General features: G+C 40.0%; 1 protein-coding gene across 1 annotated transcript; it reads left to right on the top strand.

The window, feature by feature from the left end:
- The first annotated feature begins 3,675 nt into the window (after positions 1 to 3,675).
- Positions 3,676 to 12,242, top strand: LOC102687133 (acidic mammalian chitinase-like). Its single transcript, XM_006628454.3, has 11 exons — positions 3,676 to 3,785; positions 4,264 to 4,293; positions 5,136 to 5,340; positions 5,768 to 5,824; positions 6,161 to 6,326; positions 7,338 to 7,462; positions 8,512 to 8,635; positions 8,826 to 9,008; positions 9,401 to 9,517; positions 10,074 to 10,206; positions 11,675 to 12,242. Exons 1-11 carry the CDS (start codon positions 3,761 to 3,763, stop codon positions 11,917 to 11,919), a joined length of 1,410 nt encoding a protein of 469 aa, XP_006628517.1. The 5' UTR covers positions 3,676 to 3,760; the 3' UTR covers positions 11,920 to 12,242.
- The last annotated feature ends 1,209 nt before the right edge of the window (positions 12,243 to 13,451 follow it).

The following is a 13,451-nucleotide window of genomic DNA, read 5'->3' as shown; positions in this document are numbered from 1 at the left end:
GCGAACACAGGGAGACGTGAGTGCCAAAATTAATCTTTAATGTGTGATTGAATTTCTGAGGATAACTGTCCTTGCTAACTGCAACATCACTTTGCGTGTCTTGCACCTAAAATCACATCTGCTTTTGTTTGTCACACATTTTTCCCACCACCTACTGAAGGTTGCTCAGCCTGACCTCGTGTGATTATTGTGTGTGTTTACACATGTATAGCCGATTGATTTATCCGCACAGTGAGAAGATGATGTCATTTCTTTGTTATTGCGTTTCTTTGTTCCTTCCACAGCTTGTTCTGCCTGTTTTATTTATTTTTTCTGATTTTTTCTGTGGCCTGCATTACCACCTCCGCATGACCGTCACATCAGTCTGTCGCAATCCTGGGATTCTTCTTACTTCAGAGTGTGAATCAGCAGCAGCTCTCTCTGCTTGTGTTCTGTACTCATTGCTGATCATCCCAGCAATCTGAAATCCCCCACCAACGCCAGTACAATAGGGTCACTCTCCTTGCATGTTTTTTTTTTCCAGCAAAGCTCTTAACAACCCATTTGGTTTAATTGAAGCAGTTTAAATACTTTTCCCAGCTTGAAGAGACCTATAAAGCTGTTCAGTGTACTTCCATGACTTAAACTTAAACCCTAAGTGCAATGTAGTTTATGTGAGATCAGAAGTATCCTTGTTGAAGTATCTAAAAGTAGTAGCTCACAGATATAAACAAGCCTTGCCATTGGACTATCAAACTACCATTTGACAACTCAAATAAGATCTATGTAGTGTGACAAGTGCAGCTTATTCTCCAATTGGATTTGATCGGGATCAGGCTCCAGGGCCAAATGGAATCCTCTTGTTTGGTAATCGTCTTGTGTTCGCTGTGTCAATCCCCAGTCAACAGAGAATTCTGCTACCCCAAAAGGCCACGTCTTCTGCTATTGAAGAATTTCGCACTATCTAGCTGCTAATAAATGACCCTTCTCAGCAGCTGAGAAATGAATCTCTGTAATCCCACACATAGCACCAATGTCCCCTATTTATCCTGAGAACAACAGCAAGAACAAAGGATAAATGGTCCATCTTCTGATTTTTGCACAACTCACTGTATTGTTCTGCCTAGGTATTGCTGTTTAATGTTTTAGAATTTTCTGCATTAATCATTTTCTGATAGATTAATATACTGTACATATTACTGCAGGCTATAATTTTGGTCTTTCCAACTGATAAGATACTGAATAGACCTGATAACGTTTACAGATTTTATTCCGCTCCCCCACTGAAGATTTTCAGGCACATTTTGACTTTGATATCCATGTTATCTGTTTTCTTTGTGTTTACATAACAATCAGTCCATGCAGCTTGGGACAAAAACCATGCAGCTGCCCACGCCGTAATAACAGGCAGGTATGCAGGTACTTCAACGCGTTGATCTTTGACACTCGGTGTTGGATTCTTCGATACAATTGAAGGAATTGTTCATTATTGCCTTATAAATAGGATCTAATCTTGAAACTTAGATTAATATACTTCTTGTAGTCCTTTAGGGTAGATTTGCTGAGCTTGGTCTTTGCAAAACTGCTAACAGGTACCTAATTCTTGTAGTATTTGAACAGAAATAAAGGTTGTCTTTGGATCTTTATTGAGAAGGATTTTAAGAATTTTTCAGAGGTTGTTCTTTTGATTGTATTTGAATTCAGTTTGTATTTGTATTTTGAGAGATCCATCTCTGCAATGATATTCTTAGGTTATCTGTCTCATTTTCAATGAATAGTATTGTAACAAAACGTTTAAGAGCATTAAGTTTTCAATCTACATTAACAATAATTATTCTTTTGCTTAACTTTTTCTCATCCTTTCTGAATTTGCAAATTAGGGTACGTAATACTTAAATGCACATTCACAGCTGTAGTTTATTTGTAACAATTATATATTTTCATACTTAATTTGTGCCATACAATTGTACCATAAAACAAATTTAAAATAATCTTGATCCATACCTATCCAGAACTGCTCGGTAAGTTATTTACTCAGCCTTGACACAGAGGCTACTTGCTTGCCATTCATATTTAGGTTATTATTTTTTACATATTGATATAAATTATATATAATATGAAAAAATTGAACCTATCTTACTCTGATCTAGTCAAACACCAAGTTTCAAACAATTTGTGCTATAAATTCATTTGTCTTCATTCATTGCTGTAAATGGGTCTACATCCTTCCTTCCTCCTTTTAAAGATCAGAATTAATGTTACTTGATTGTTTTTGTGTTTGTTATTTATGGTATTATGTAATGGAATAAAGATTGTACACAGTATGGAAAATACAGTAGCTCTGACTATAGGAAAATCAAATGTGTGTTCTATAGCACAGTCTTTCCAAAAGTGCTCTGAACTAAGACTTTACACACATTTGATGAATCATTGCAGTAAATCCATGTTGTACAGTACACAACCTGGAGGGGAAACTCAAATGTATTTATTTACCTGAAAAACTAAAGGATGTTTTTAGGTGTTACACAAGGTTTAAAAGGTTTAAGAAACCAGTTTAAGGATGTTTTGGCCAAAGACGTAGAGAAAGAAATGTACATCTATCTGCAATCTAATCTATCTGATGTGACTCGCTGCCCCCAAACCAAACCCTTCCAGGATTATTGACAAACTCTTAACTTTGCTGAGGAGCTTGCTGCAGATATCTCTAAAGGACAGCTCTAATGGAGTCATCCTATTCCCTTGGCAGAATAAGAGCTTGATATTTTATATTTAAATGTTCTGCACATTAGAGAAGAACATTAACTGGCAACATTCCTGACAATTTTGATTGATTTGTCCCCTTTTGTGTCCATAAACAACACCTACACAACGCTGTTTCAAAAACGCTGCTAAACTTGGTTTATCCTTCCAAAAACAACAAACTCCTCTATGCCATGGTTGTTTCTCTTGGGCTCCTCAAATCAGGTCAAATGTATAAAAGAGCAGCTACTTGGCTTAGTTTTCCTTTTTTATTATAAGTGGCACCCTTAAAGAATGGTGCTGCGTCTTCTGTGCCAATATCACAAGCTGTCTTTACAGCCCTGGATCTCTGGACTTTGAGACTCTTATCTGTTTTGCATATATAAATATGGAAACATGTGTGGGGTTTTCATCTGTTTGGGTCCTCAAGCAGATACAGGTAAAATTGGTTTGTTTCTCTACTATTAGTCATAGGATTTGCAAGAATTGTTACTGATCCTCATAACTGGGAATTGAAAGTGTTTTTGCGGTTAGCAAACTTGCATAACAATGTAATCCATGATGTTTTTTATCTACAACACTCATTTCTTTTCAGGTGTGACTGTTCAATATGAATTGTTATGTGTTTTATTTTGGGTTTTTTTGATAGAAGTAGGTTATAGTTTAAAGAGTAGTACTATAGTCATCTGAGACATGCAATGTATTCTGAGAGGCATCAAAAAATGTAACAAATGTATGCTGGAACCAATAACATCTGTTACATCTTAGTCATTCTCTCAGTATTTTAGAATTTGAATATATGAATCTGAAGCAGTGCCTATTCATTTTGAATCAATTTAATTCCAGTTTTCAACTGCAGGAATGATTCCACTGTCCGAGGAAGTCAGTTGCATGTATTGCACAGTGCACTGCTCTGTTCTCTTAACTAAACCTCTTTAATTCCTTTAATTCTGAACACAGGGGGACCACAGGACTCTCCACTGTTGCTTCTCAAACCATCAAACATTCCAGGCAAGAGAGACAGAATTGCTGGAGAGGTACAATGGCAAGACCGACTATCTTAGCAGGTAAGGTCTCATGTTTAAACAGCCATAATTACCCTTTTCAACTTCTGAAATGCTTTTGCTGGTGAACTTAGCAACCCATTAGAGGTCTAAGATGCTGACTGTAAGTGACAGCAATGAAGCTGTTACATCAGCCAGTATCATGCAAATACTGTACTTCCATTTATTGTAAATTGCACTGAAAGTGGATATTCTGCACTACATGCTGGTCAGTGTGTATGAAAGGAGATAGAATATAAATCCTTCCCAAATCCCAGGGGACACACCTTTCCACACTACCCCTTGTATTATTAGGCGGATCGTCATTTAATTAGTCTACCGTAGCCTACTACTACTACAGTCTACCATATTTGAAAGCTTCACATCAGTGCTATAGCCAATGTTTCCAAAGGGTTCAGAAATATATTTTGTTCTACTTTGTAGTTTTTCTAGTCTCTGTCTTGGAATTAAATTCCTCTCTCCTTTTTTAAACCATCTCCAGGCTTGGGTCTGGTGTTGTGTCTTCAGGCATGTAAGTACTCTCACTTCTCATTAAAAAAAACTAAAACAAATCAAAGTTTAAAGGTTGTATTCTTGTGACCTCTGACCTTTGCCAGCAAAACAGCCTCTTACATAGAGTATTGACAATATACTTTGATTGTTTTTCTGTAACAAACCTCTTAAGTATCTGGAACCATAGCTGGTGGGTTGTGGGTTAGACTCCCCGGTTGTGAGTTCACTGTAGTTGTACCTAGGAATTTGCCCCAACTACTCCATTCTGCCCCTGCTGTAGAAATGGGCACCAGTAATGCTGGGTAATTACTGTGCAAGGGACCAGTCATGTCCGCTCTAGTCCATTTAACACAACAGAAAGGAAAGGAGTTCCCCACTGCACACCACTAGAGGGCCCTCTAGCCAGTCCCTCTCTAAGTAGTTCAGTGTGAGAATGTAAATCGTCACCAACTGGGTCTTCATTAGAAACCCTATATAACATTCTCAAGCGATCTCCCTGTGTTCGCCTCAGAACCATGGCACCAGTCATCAGACTGCGGGCGTCCATTTCCACTCTCTTATAGAGATCTCAACCATCGCGTAGAAATTCGTACAATTTCATCATTGCTTGAGGGAGAACAATACTTAATGACTACATGTCGGCTCTCTACTTCTGCCAGAGACATCAACCCTACGCCGGTGAAAAGGCAGCCACAAAACCCACACTGTTACAAACTAAACTTTAAAAAGTGTTTCACAAATTAAACCAGAAGTAGACCCCAGGAGTAGAAAGGCTAGACTAATAACTATGGTCTCCTGTTGTTGTTTGTCAAATGTTCCCTTAACAAAGCTTACTGTTCACTGTTGTGCTCGCCGTTCCAGGTTCTGCCGCCAAGCTGGTGTGCTACTTCACTAACTGGTCCCAGTACAGACCTGGAACTGGACGGTTTTTGCCTGACAATGTGGACCCTCACTTGTGCACCCACCTGATCTATGCTTTCTCCGTCATCAATTATAACAACGAGCTGGTCACCTACGAGTGGAATGATGAGACTCTATACCAGTCCTTCAACGGCCTAAAAAACAAGTGAGTATGTGTGCTCTTGTTTGTGTGTGGGCATTGATTTATACGAAAGTGTACCAGATTACTCCTACAAAGTGTCATACTCCTGCTAATTACAAAAATAATCTTTAGATGAGTTGTATAATCCAATTCTAAAAAGCACTTAAAGTCAGGGATTTATAGCTCCAGGCATTGGGATCTGGAATCATCCAAATTTTACTTCACCTGCGTAAATGTACTTGATAAATTGATCCAGTTAAGGTATAAGCTCCTCCAAAGCTGTTGACTATTCAAAAAGACACAGAAAATCTGTTAGGTTCTGGACTCCCTCCAAGACCAGAGTTTTTTTTTTTCCAGGAAGGCTGAAACACATTCTGAAAAGATGATTTCTTGCCTGCTTCCCCTCTACAGGAGAGGCCGATGCATGATATTCTTTTGTGCTCTTGTACAGGAACTCTCAGCTGAAGACTCTGCTGGCTGTGGGAGGATGGAACTTTGGGACAAGCCAGTAAGTACTGTTAATGATGGGACCTGTGGTGGCAGCAATAGTAGAAGCAGCTTGAGGTGAATGTTTTGCACCAACCTCAATGTCAGTCATTCTGCACATACTGTACTGTGCACTGTTAATAAACTGCCCAAGCCTAAAAACGACATCAGATCAGACTATTCCAACCATCCAACTATTCCAATTCAAACATTTACCAGAAACAGCAGGTCCAAGAGTAATCTAGGAGCTATCAGCAGTGTACAATAAATGGTCACCTCTAGTACCTGCAGGCCCGGTCTGGTGTGGGAAATGCCTGGGAGTTCTGGTTCACCTATGGATTCACCCATCTCACTCCAGGTTCACCATCATGGTTTCTTCAGCTGCAAACCGGCAGAGGTTCATCCAGTCGTCCATCCGTTTCTTGCGGACACACGGCTTCGATGGGCTGGACCTGGACTGGGAATACCCTGGAGCGCGAGGGAGCCCCCCAGAGGACAAGCAGAGGTTCACAGCGCTGGTTAAGGTGGGTGAAGTCACGTAGGTCTTCCTCACAGCTCACTGTTCTCCATCACTCTCAGGTCATCAGATCTTCGTCATTCTGTGAGATATGGAGGGGGGGCTGGTTTTAGCAAGATGCAAGAGGTTACCTACAGCTCCTCTCTGAAGCTGGCTTGCATGTCTTTATTGAAGTTATAACTAATGATGGCAGCAACAGAATGAAATCTGAAGTTTTCAAAAAAACATTTTTTCTACTTATGTAGAAGAAAAAGCTTATATTCTTATTGAGTGGCACTTCACCATGAAACGCAAGGATGCTACGAAACATACAGCCAACGCTACAAAAGTAGCTCATAACTTTTGACATAAGGAGAAGAACTGGAAAATCTTAGTTTGGCCAAGTCAGTCTCCATTGAGCATGTATTTTAAATGCAGAAGTAAAACTGAAGTCAGGCCACCCCAAGAATATCTTTTATCTTCTGAAAGGTAATTGAAGTCAAGTAACATGATAACGTGAAATCACAGGGATGATCACAAAGTATGTTTTTGCTCTTATACAGCCTATGCATCATGTTACTCAAAAACATAATGTGTATTACATAGTATTTCATGATCAGAACAAGTATTTAAAGCAAAAATAACAGGTTTTACTTTTCTGTCCCAATTATCCCAAGACACCATCATCACTGCAAAATCTTGAATTAATTAAGTAACAAAATAGTGCAGGATGGAGAGAGCACGGAGTGTGAATCAAAGAAGCAGAAAGAAATGAAGAGAAAGAAGAGCAATATGAAAAAAGAATGGCTGTTATATGCGTAAACAGTAAATTTGAGATATAATCATTAAGGACAAGTTGGAAAAAAAACAAAATCAGATCAGAGGTAAGAAAAAGGATAACAAGCTCAGTTAGGAAAACCAGGTCTGTACTGCAGAACAAAGTAAAACCTGTTTTAATTTTCTTTAAGGGTTGGTGGGGGGGAGGATGTGCAGCGGCTCAAGCTGGCAAACAACTGATTTAATTTTTTATCACCTGCAGGAGCTACTGGCAGCATTTGAACAGGAAGCCCTTAGCTCCCGGAAACCCAGACTGCTGCTCACGGCCGCAGTGGCTGCTGGGAAAGCCAACATTGACAATGGCTACGAGATTGCTGAGATTGCCAAGTGAGTGTGAGCCTCGCCTTATTCTATGTGACTTTCTCCTGTGGTTGAGAAAGACATCAAGACAGATTTGCAAATAGGTTTCCCACAAGCCACATCTCAAAACATGGGTTGCGAAACCTATCAAGAGCAGAAATGCTTTGTCATCATTACAGCTGCTGTTTTGACTCACATCAGCAGACAGGAAGAAGGGGGGAAAACTTCTTTCTGTTTCTGCATTGCCCATTTTGGAAAAAAATTGACTCACTGAGGACAAAGGACCTTGTGATCAAGCAGTGTCAGCCTGGAGATACTGACCGTGTAGCATCATGCAGGCATTAGTGTGGAATGTTAAAAGAAGACTTGATCACATTATAGCTGCACGAAATGGTTATTCAATTATAAAAAATGATCCAGGCTTGAACCCACAAGTCTGGAATCGTGGAATTTGACCTGCACTTGAGAGTGCAACATTACTAGTGCAGTAGTAACCATCCAGAAGCACTAGCACTAAAATAATTTTAATGGAAATAGTTTGATTGGTTTGATTAGGAGAACTAAAATCAGAAAACAAGAATATCTAGCCACATGAATCAGTTAACCCAATTTCCCTACAAGTGCTGATCAGTCAGCATGCACTTGTCAGTGAAGCTAGTCTTCACATTAAGAGTTAATCATTACCATGAGGATCACACAAAACCTATTCCTGAACATAGCATCTAAATACCAATTTCAGAAAGCATAATATAACAGTGGGAGAAGACATACAGTACCCAATAGCACCATTCTGTCGCATTTTCCTGCTATAAAACAATCAATAAGTTTCAAGTAGGATTAAATTCAATTCTGTAGTGCACAAGTAAAATTTTTCTACTGCACGACAGTGATACTAGACCATAACACGGACATTACTGCAGAACAACAAGATTATTATACAAACTTCTGTGCACGATAATGTCATCCTCCACACTCCTCCTTAAAAACAACTATACATGTTGCAGGTATTGACCACATATAGTGGGTGGCCACATGTATCTCTCATTGCACGACTAAAGACTAAAGCATATCTTCAGGTACCTGGACTTCATCAGTGTGATGACCTATGATTTCCACGGAGCCTGGGATCCCTTCACTGGACACAACAGCCCCCTGTACCGTGGCTCCACTGACAAGGGAGACCTCATCTACTTCAACATTGTGAGTAAAATGCACTGCTTTGTACTTCAATGATTTGAAGTGCCCTTCATATAACGTTTCCCACTGGTGGGGATTACAGCACTATGAGACAAGTGGCAGTGTCTTAAATGTTCTATTTTTTTCTGTTTCATTCTCGTTTCTCCTCCTCTGTTTGTCCTCTCCCACTCCGTACCTCTCTCCCTGGCCTCAGGACTTCGCTATGAAGTACTGGAGGGATCAGGGAGCTCCCCTGGAGAAGCTCCTCATGGGATTCCCCACCTATGGGCGCACGTTCCGCCTTATCTCCTCCCAGAACGGAGTCGGGGCTCCTGCCAATGGTGCCGCCTCCGAAGGCCCATACACCCGTGAAGCAGGCTTCTGGTCTTACTACGAGGTGAGCAGGGAAAGAAATCTGAGCAGAACAGCATCTTCACACCATGTTGCAACCCAGTCCAAGCGCAGTGTGGCGTGAGTGCTCAGGGTCTAAAGAGGCAGAGGTGGCCTTCACTTTCGTATATAACATGTTGTATACGCTGCCTAGGTTTCAACTCTTCTGGCGGCAAGCTTAGAATCACTCACTATCTTTGCGAGATTTTCACACCAAGGAGGTTTTGACTAAAAGCTGTGCATCTTCGTGGACGTGCTCCTAAATCTCAGCTCCTCATTCACAAAGTAGACCATCCTACAGTAGAAGGCGGTGGAGTTTTCTTAAAATGAGACTTTCTGAACCTTGGCCCAGTTAGGTTTCTGAATGTCCCAACAGACACTTCTTGTCTTCCTTTTCAGATCTGCTCTTTCCTCCAAAGCGCCACTATCCAGTGGATAGAAGACCAGAAGGTGCCCTACGCCACCAGAGGAAACGAGTGGGTTGGCTTTGATGTCAAGAAGAGCTACGAGACTAAGGTACCCTTGAACAGAGCCCACAGAGTCACCTTTTGCCTCTGCAGGTCTGTGCAGGAAATACAAAATAATTCCAGGTTGTACCAGGGCAGAGACATAGATCCAGGTTGAGGTTTTTCCCGTCTAATTTTGAAATCAAATCCTTTTTTTAGCTTTATTTTTTTTACCCACCCAGTTTAGTCTCCAATTGCTTTTTTAAGAGTATGATCTCCCTTCCCTGTTAGCTCTCAGCAGTTGGGCAGTAAGGCAGTTGAGTGCCTTGCTGGGACTGTACTAAGTTAAAGATACAGCAGAGTGACATTTTGTGTGCAGGCTGGTGTGCGCAAAATGAAATAGGCAGTCTATTTTAGGGAGTCCATAACTAAAACCTGAAGGTAAAGCATATAGGGTGACAAAAGGGAAAGATACTGTAGGAGTTGGTATTGCAAAATACAAGCAGACTTTCCTACCCTATGCCCTTGCAACCCATTATCTCGCGCTGTTTCTGTTTTATGTTTCCATTTGCACATATACATGTTTTGCCCCCATAAACCTCTCTTCCCATTTCTCCTTCTTTCAGGTTCGATGGCTGAAGGACAACAAGTTTGGAGGGGCCTTCGTGTGGGCCCTGGACCTGGATGACTTCGCTGGGGAGTTCTGCAAAGAAGGGACATACCCCCTCATCTCCCACCTCCGCACGTTGCTCTCTTCTGGTAAACCTTCTAAACCCCAGCTCCTCATTCACAAAACAGAATATCCCTTGGTAGAAGGTTTTGGACAAAACAATGCCCTTGATCTCCATCTGCTATCCCAGGGGAGGAAATAAAATGGGTTTTGTACTCTTGGCTCTTCCTCAGCGCTGTTTACCATTGTGCACCTTACATTTTTAAGTCTATTCCCAAAGCACCTCCCTAGACTGCATTTTTGAGCTGTGGTTTTGCAATATAGTCAGTCAAGTTCTGGCAATCTTTTGAAAAGAGGCTCCAGGGAAAGTGTCTCTACAGCCAGTTATTAAGACTGCCTCTTGTCTGACTGTCGTAGTGCTATTACACTCACTGCATTTGAATTAATAAAATTCCATAGGATCTTAAGGGTTTAAATGTTGAAGCTCTTATCTATAGGCTGTGCTGTTACAGTCTGCTATGTTTGTCTTCAGCAGTCTCCGATGGCTTCTTCTTTTGTTCTTTTGTTTGTTCCCAGGAAAGAAATGAAAAGAATTGAGAAATAATTTCACTTTATACACTATTAACTTCCTGGAATCTTGTTGACTGTTCTGTTAAACAACAGTATTGTTTTTAAGTAACTAGTTGGATTAAAAAAGAAGGTGGGTTGAATATAATGGACATCATTAAAGAGATGTACATTTATTAATTCTCTATTGCAAAACCATTATAAAATACTTTGATGTCCAATCTACCACCTGTTGTTTGTCCATTATCTGAGAACCATAAGTTCTTTACCTTTTAGACTCTTATCTAATTTCAAGTAAAGCTTTGCCCAGGTCCACACCTGTGATCCCCAGTAACAGTTCTAAATATCATCAATATCTTTAATATCTTATCTTCAGTAACTTTATAACCTTCCCACGTCTTTTTAAGGATTAGAAATAGCGCAAGCCCTTCACACATATCTCATGCAACTTCAGTGTTCTCAGTAGGGAAATTAAGCTTCAGTCCTCAATAGCCTTTGGCCTGAATATTTTATTAGGATCTTAAAACCCCCCAGCTGCTTAAGACAGTAGATATATTGAAATGGTGAAAGATTAACTGACATGAGTCATTAAAAGCTCTGACTCAGGGCAGCCTTGGGAGAGTGACCAAACTGGCACATTGACCTTCTTCAAGTCATACATCCTGTCCAGTCTCCCTTCTGCTGTATTTTTGTGCTTGTTAATGATGTCTGTGACTTTGTGCTTTGTGAAAAATAGGGGATATTCATGTACTGCTCAGTTTGAAAACATCATCCATGTTTGGCTAGTTTTTATATTAAAAAATAGACCCCAAAAAGGCAATGCTTCACGATATCATTTTTTCAGATTTTTTCCCCTGGGCTCTGGTTCATTAAACTTTGGCACCATCATTCTTTGAAGATAAAGAGTGGGAAAATGGACGTATATTGTTGTGTGGAATAATCTTAGAGCAGCAGTTAACTGATGTTTTCTTTTTTCTTCACCATTGCCAGATTTGCCAACATTGCCACCACTTCCCCCTGTACCTACCCCTGGAGCCAACTCCACCACCACCACTACTACCCCTTCAGGTAGCAACATCGACCCTCGGTTCTGTGTGGGCAAAGTCGATGGACTATATGCCAATGTACACGACCCCAACTCCTTCTACCAGTGCTCCCGAGGAGTCACCTATATCCAGAGGTGCCAAGTGGGCCTGGTGTTCAAAGATAAATGCAAGTGCTGTGACTGGCCTTAACCTGACAGAGAAGAAATCAAAGGCCACCAGTATCTGACCTGCCTGTTTGGAACTGGTATTTCATCAGGCTAGAGCCAGCAGAAATTCAGTGAATGAAATAACCTGCTAAAAAGAGAATATAATCAATTATTTCAAATTCTTTTCAAAGCTTTATTAAACAACAAAGAAGATTCTTCAAAATATATCAACATCTCCTATTTGTAATTTTTTGGGAGACATCACCAAATTTGGTCATTTTATTTTAACGGTTGCGCATTGAAGAAGACAATCAGTATGTTTTACTCTGCTGCTCCTTATGTCCTGCTGCACAACTTTATGCTGTTCCCTCAATAAAACAGTTCATATTTTCTATTTTTCTGCCTGTTTGTGTTTGATTTTATGGACTATGCATCATAAAACATGGTTGACTTGCAAAGTTTGAATTTGGTTTTCTTACTAACTTAAAAAGGAAATAGAACAAAACTGATACATAAACCTAGGACCTGAGTTACATCCAAACTTCCACCTACCTTCAGTCATAAATTAATTTCTTTATTGCATTTTCCAGTTTGTCTTTGCTACTACCCTGCAGAATTCCAGTATTCAGGCACCAGCTTCATTGCAATTTATGGGCAGGTGCAACTTCTGATCTGGTTCAATATCATTTTAAGATTCTTCAGCATATATAATAGTACCTCACAGATTTTGGTATCTCAAATCCTCTAATGTAATTACAATAGAGGGCCAAATAAAATCTAGTGTTTTCATCAGGCAACATGATATCTGTATCTGTCTGATCTTTAATCTTTGCAACAAAGTGATAGACTAATTAGGTAGCACAAAAGTAACACAATAATAACTACTAAGAGTGATTGACCCTCTAGTAGAGGTAAGATTCTTGTAGTCATATACTAAATGACTGTTACAGACAGAGTGATCTTTTGGCTGTTCAATTCAATAGTGATGTACAGTACCTCACATTGTAGTCTTATCTTTCATGTTGTTCACATTTTTCTCCTTGCCAAGGCAGACATATACTAATGGTAAACTGCTCCTGAAGGTAAAATTGTCCTAGTTTAATCCATGCCTCTCTGTCTGTTGGTCCCAAGTACCGGCATTATAAAATATATCATAACAATAGTTTTTGAATACATGAATAATTATTTGGGTACACAGATACTTTTGGTCACCTTTAAACAGTGAGCAGACAGGTTTCTTAATGAGTAGGATTGTTTCTCAGGACTACAAAAAATTGTGTTAAAAACAAGTAATTTCATGAAAATCTGAGATCCCCACTGAGTTGACTCAAAATTTAATTAGAACTGATTAGGAAACAGTACCAATATACACGATCCTTAATAATGCAACAGAAGCAGAAGATCGTGCCCTGCTTGAGTAATGAAGATGACCTGGATGTTGTTGGCAGGATTGAAGTAGGGCTGTCTGAGAGAAGGCAAGATGATCTGATTCAACAATCAGCAGACCAGTCCAGGGAGACCAGGAACAGGCTCTGTGATAAGACAGGCCACTTCCTGGGAAGCAGAAGGTTGCCA

Source organism: Lepisosteus oculatus, chromosome 5, assembly GCF_040954835.1.
Source record: "Lepisosteus oculatus isolate fLepOcu1 chromosome 5, fLepOcu1.hap2, whole genome shotgun sequence".
Taxonomy (NCBI): domain Eukaryota; kingdom Metazoa; phylum Chordata; class Actinopteri; order Semionotiformes; family Lepisosteidae; genus Lepisosteus; species Lepisosteus oculatus.
This window is presented reverse-complemented; position numbering and strand designations above follow the sequence as displayed.

Excerpts from the sequence above, each read along its gene's own strand:
- LOC102687133 (XM_006628454.3), top strand. The coding sequence starts at position 3,761 with ATGGCAAGACCGACTATCTTAGCAG. Across the intron at positions 5,341-5,767 it reads TTCAACGGCCTAAAAAACAA|GAACTCTCAGCTGAAGACTC; the intron begins GTGAGTATGTGT and ends GCTCTTGTACAG. Across the intron at positions 9,518-10,073 it reads AGAAGAGCTACGAGACTAAG|GTTCGATGGCTGAAGGACAA; the intron begins GTACCCTTGAAC and ends TCCTTCTTTCAG.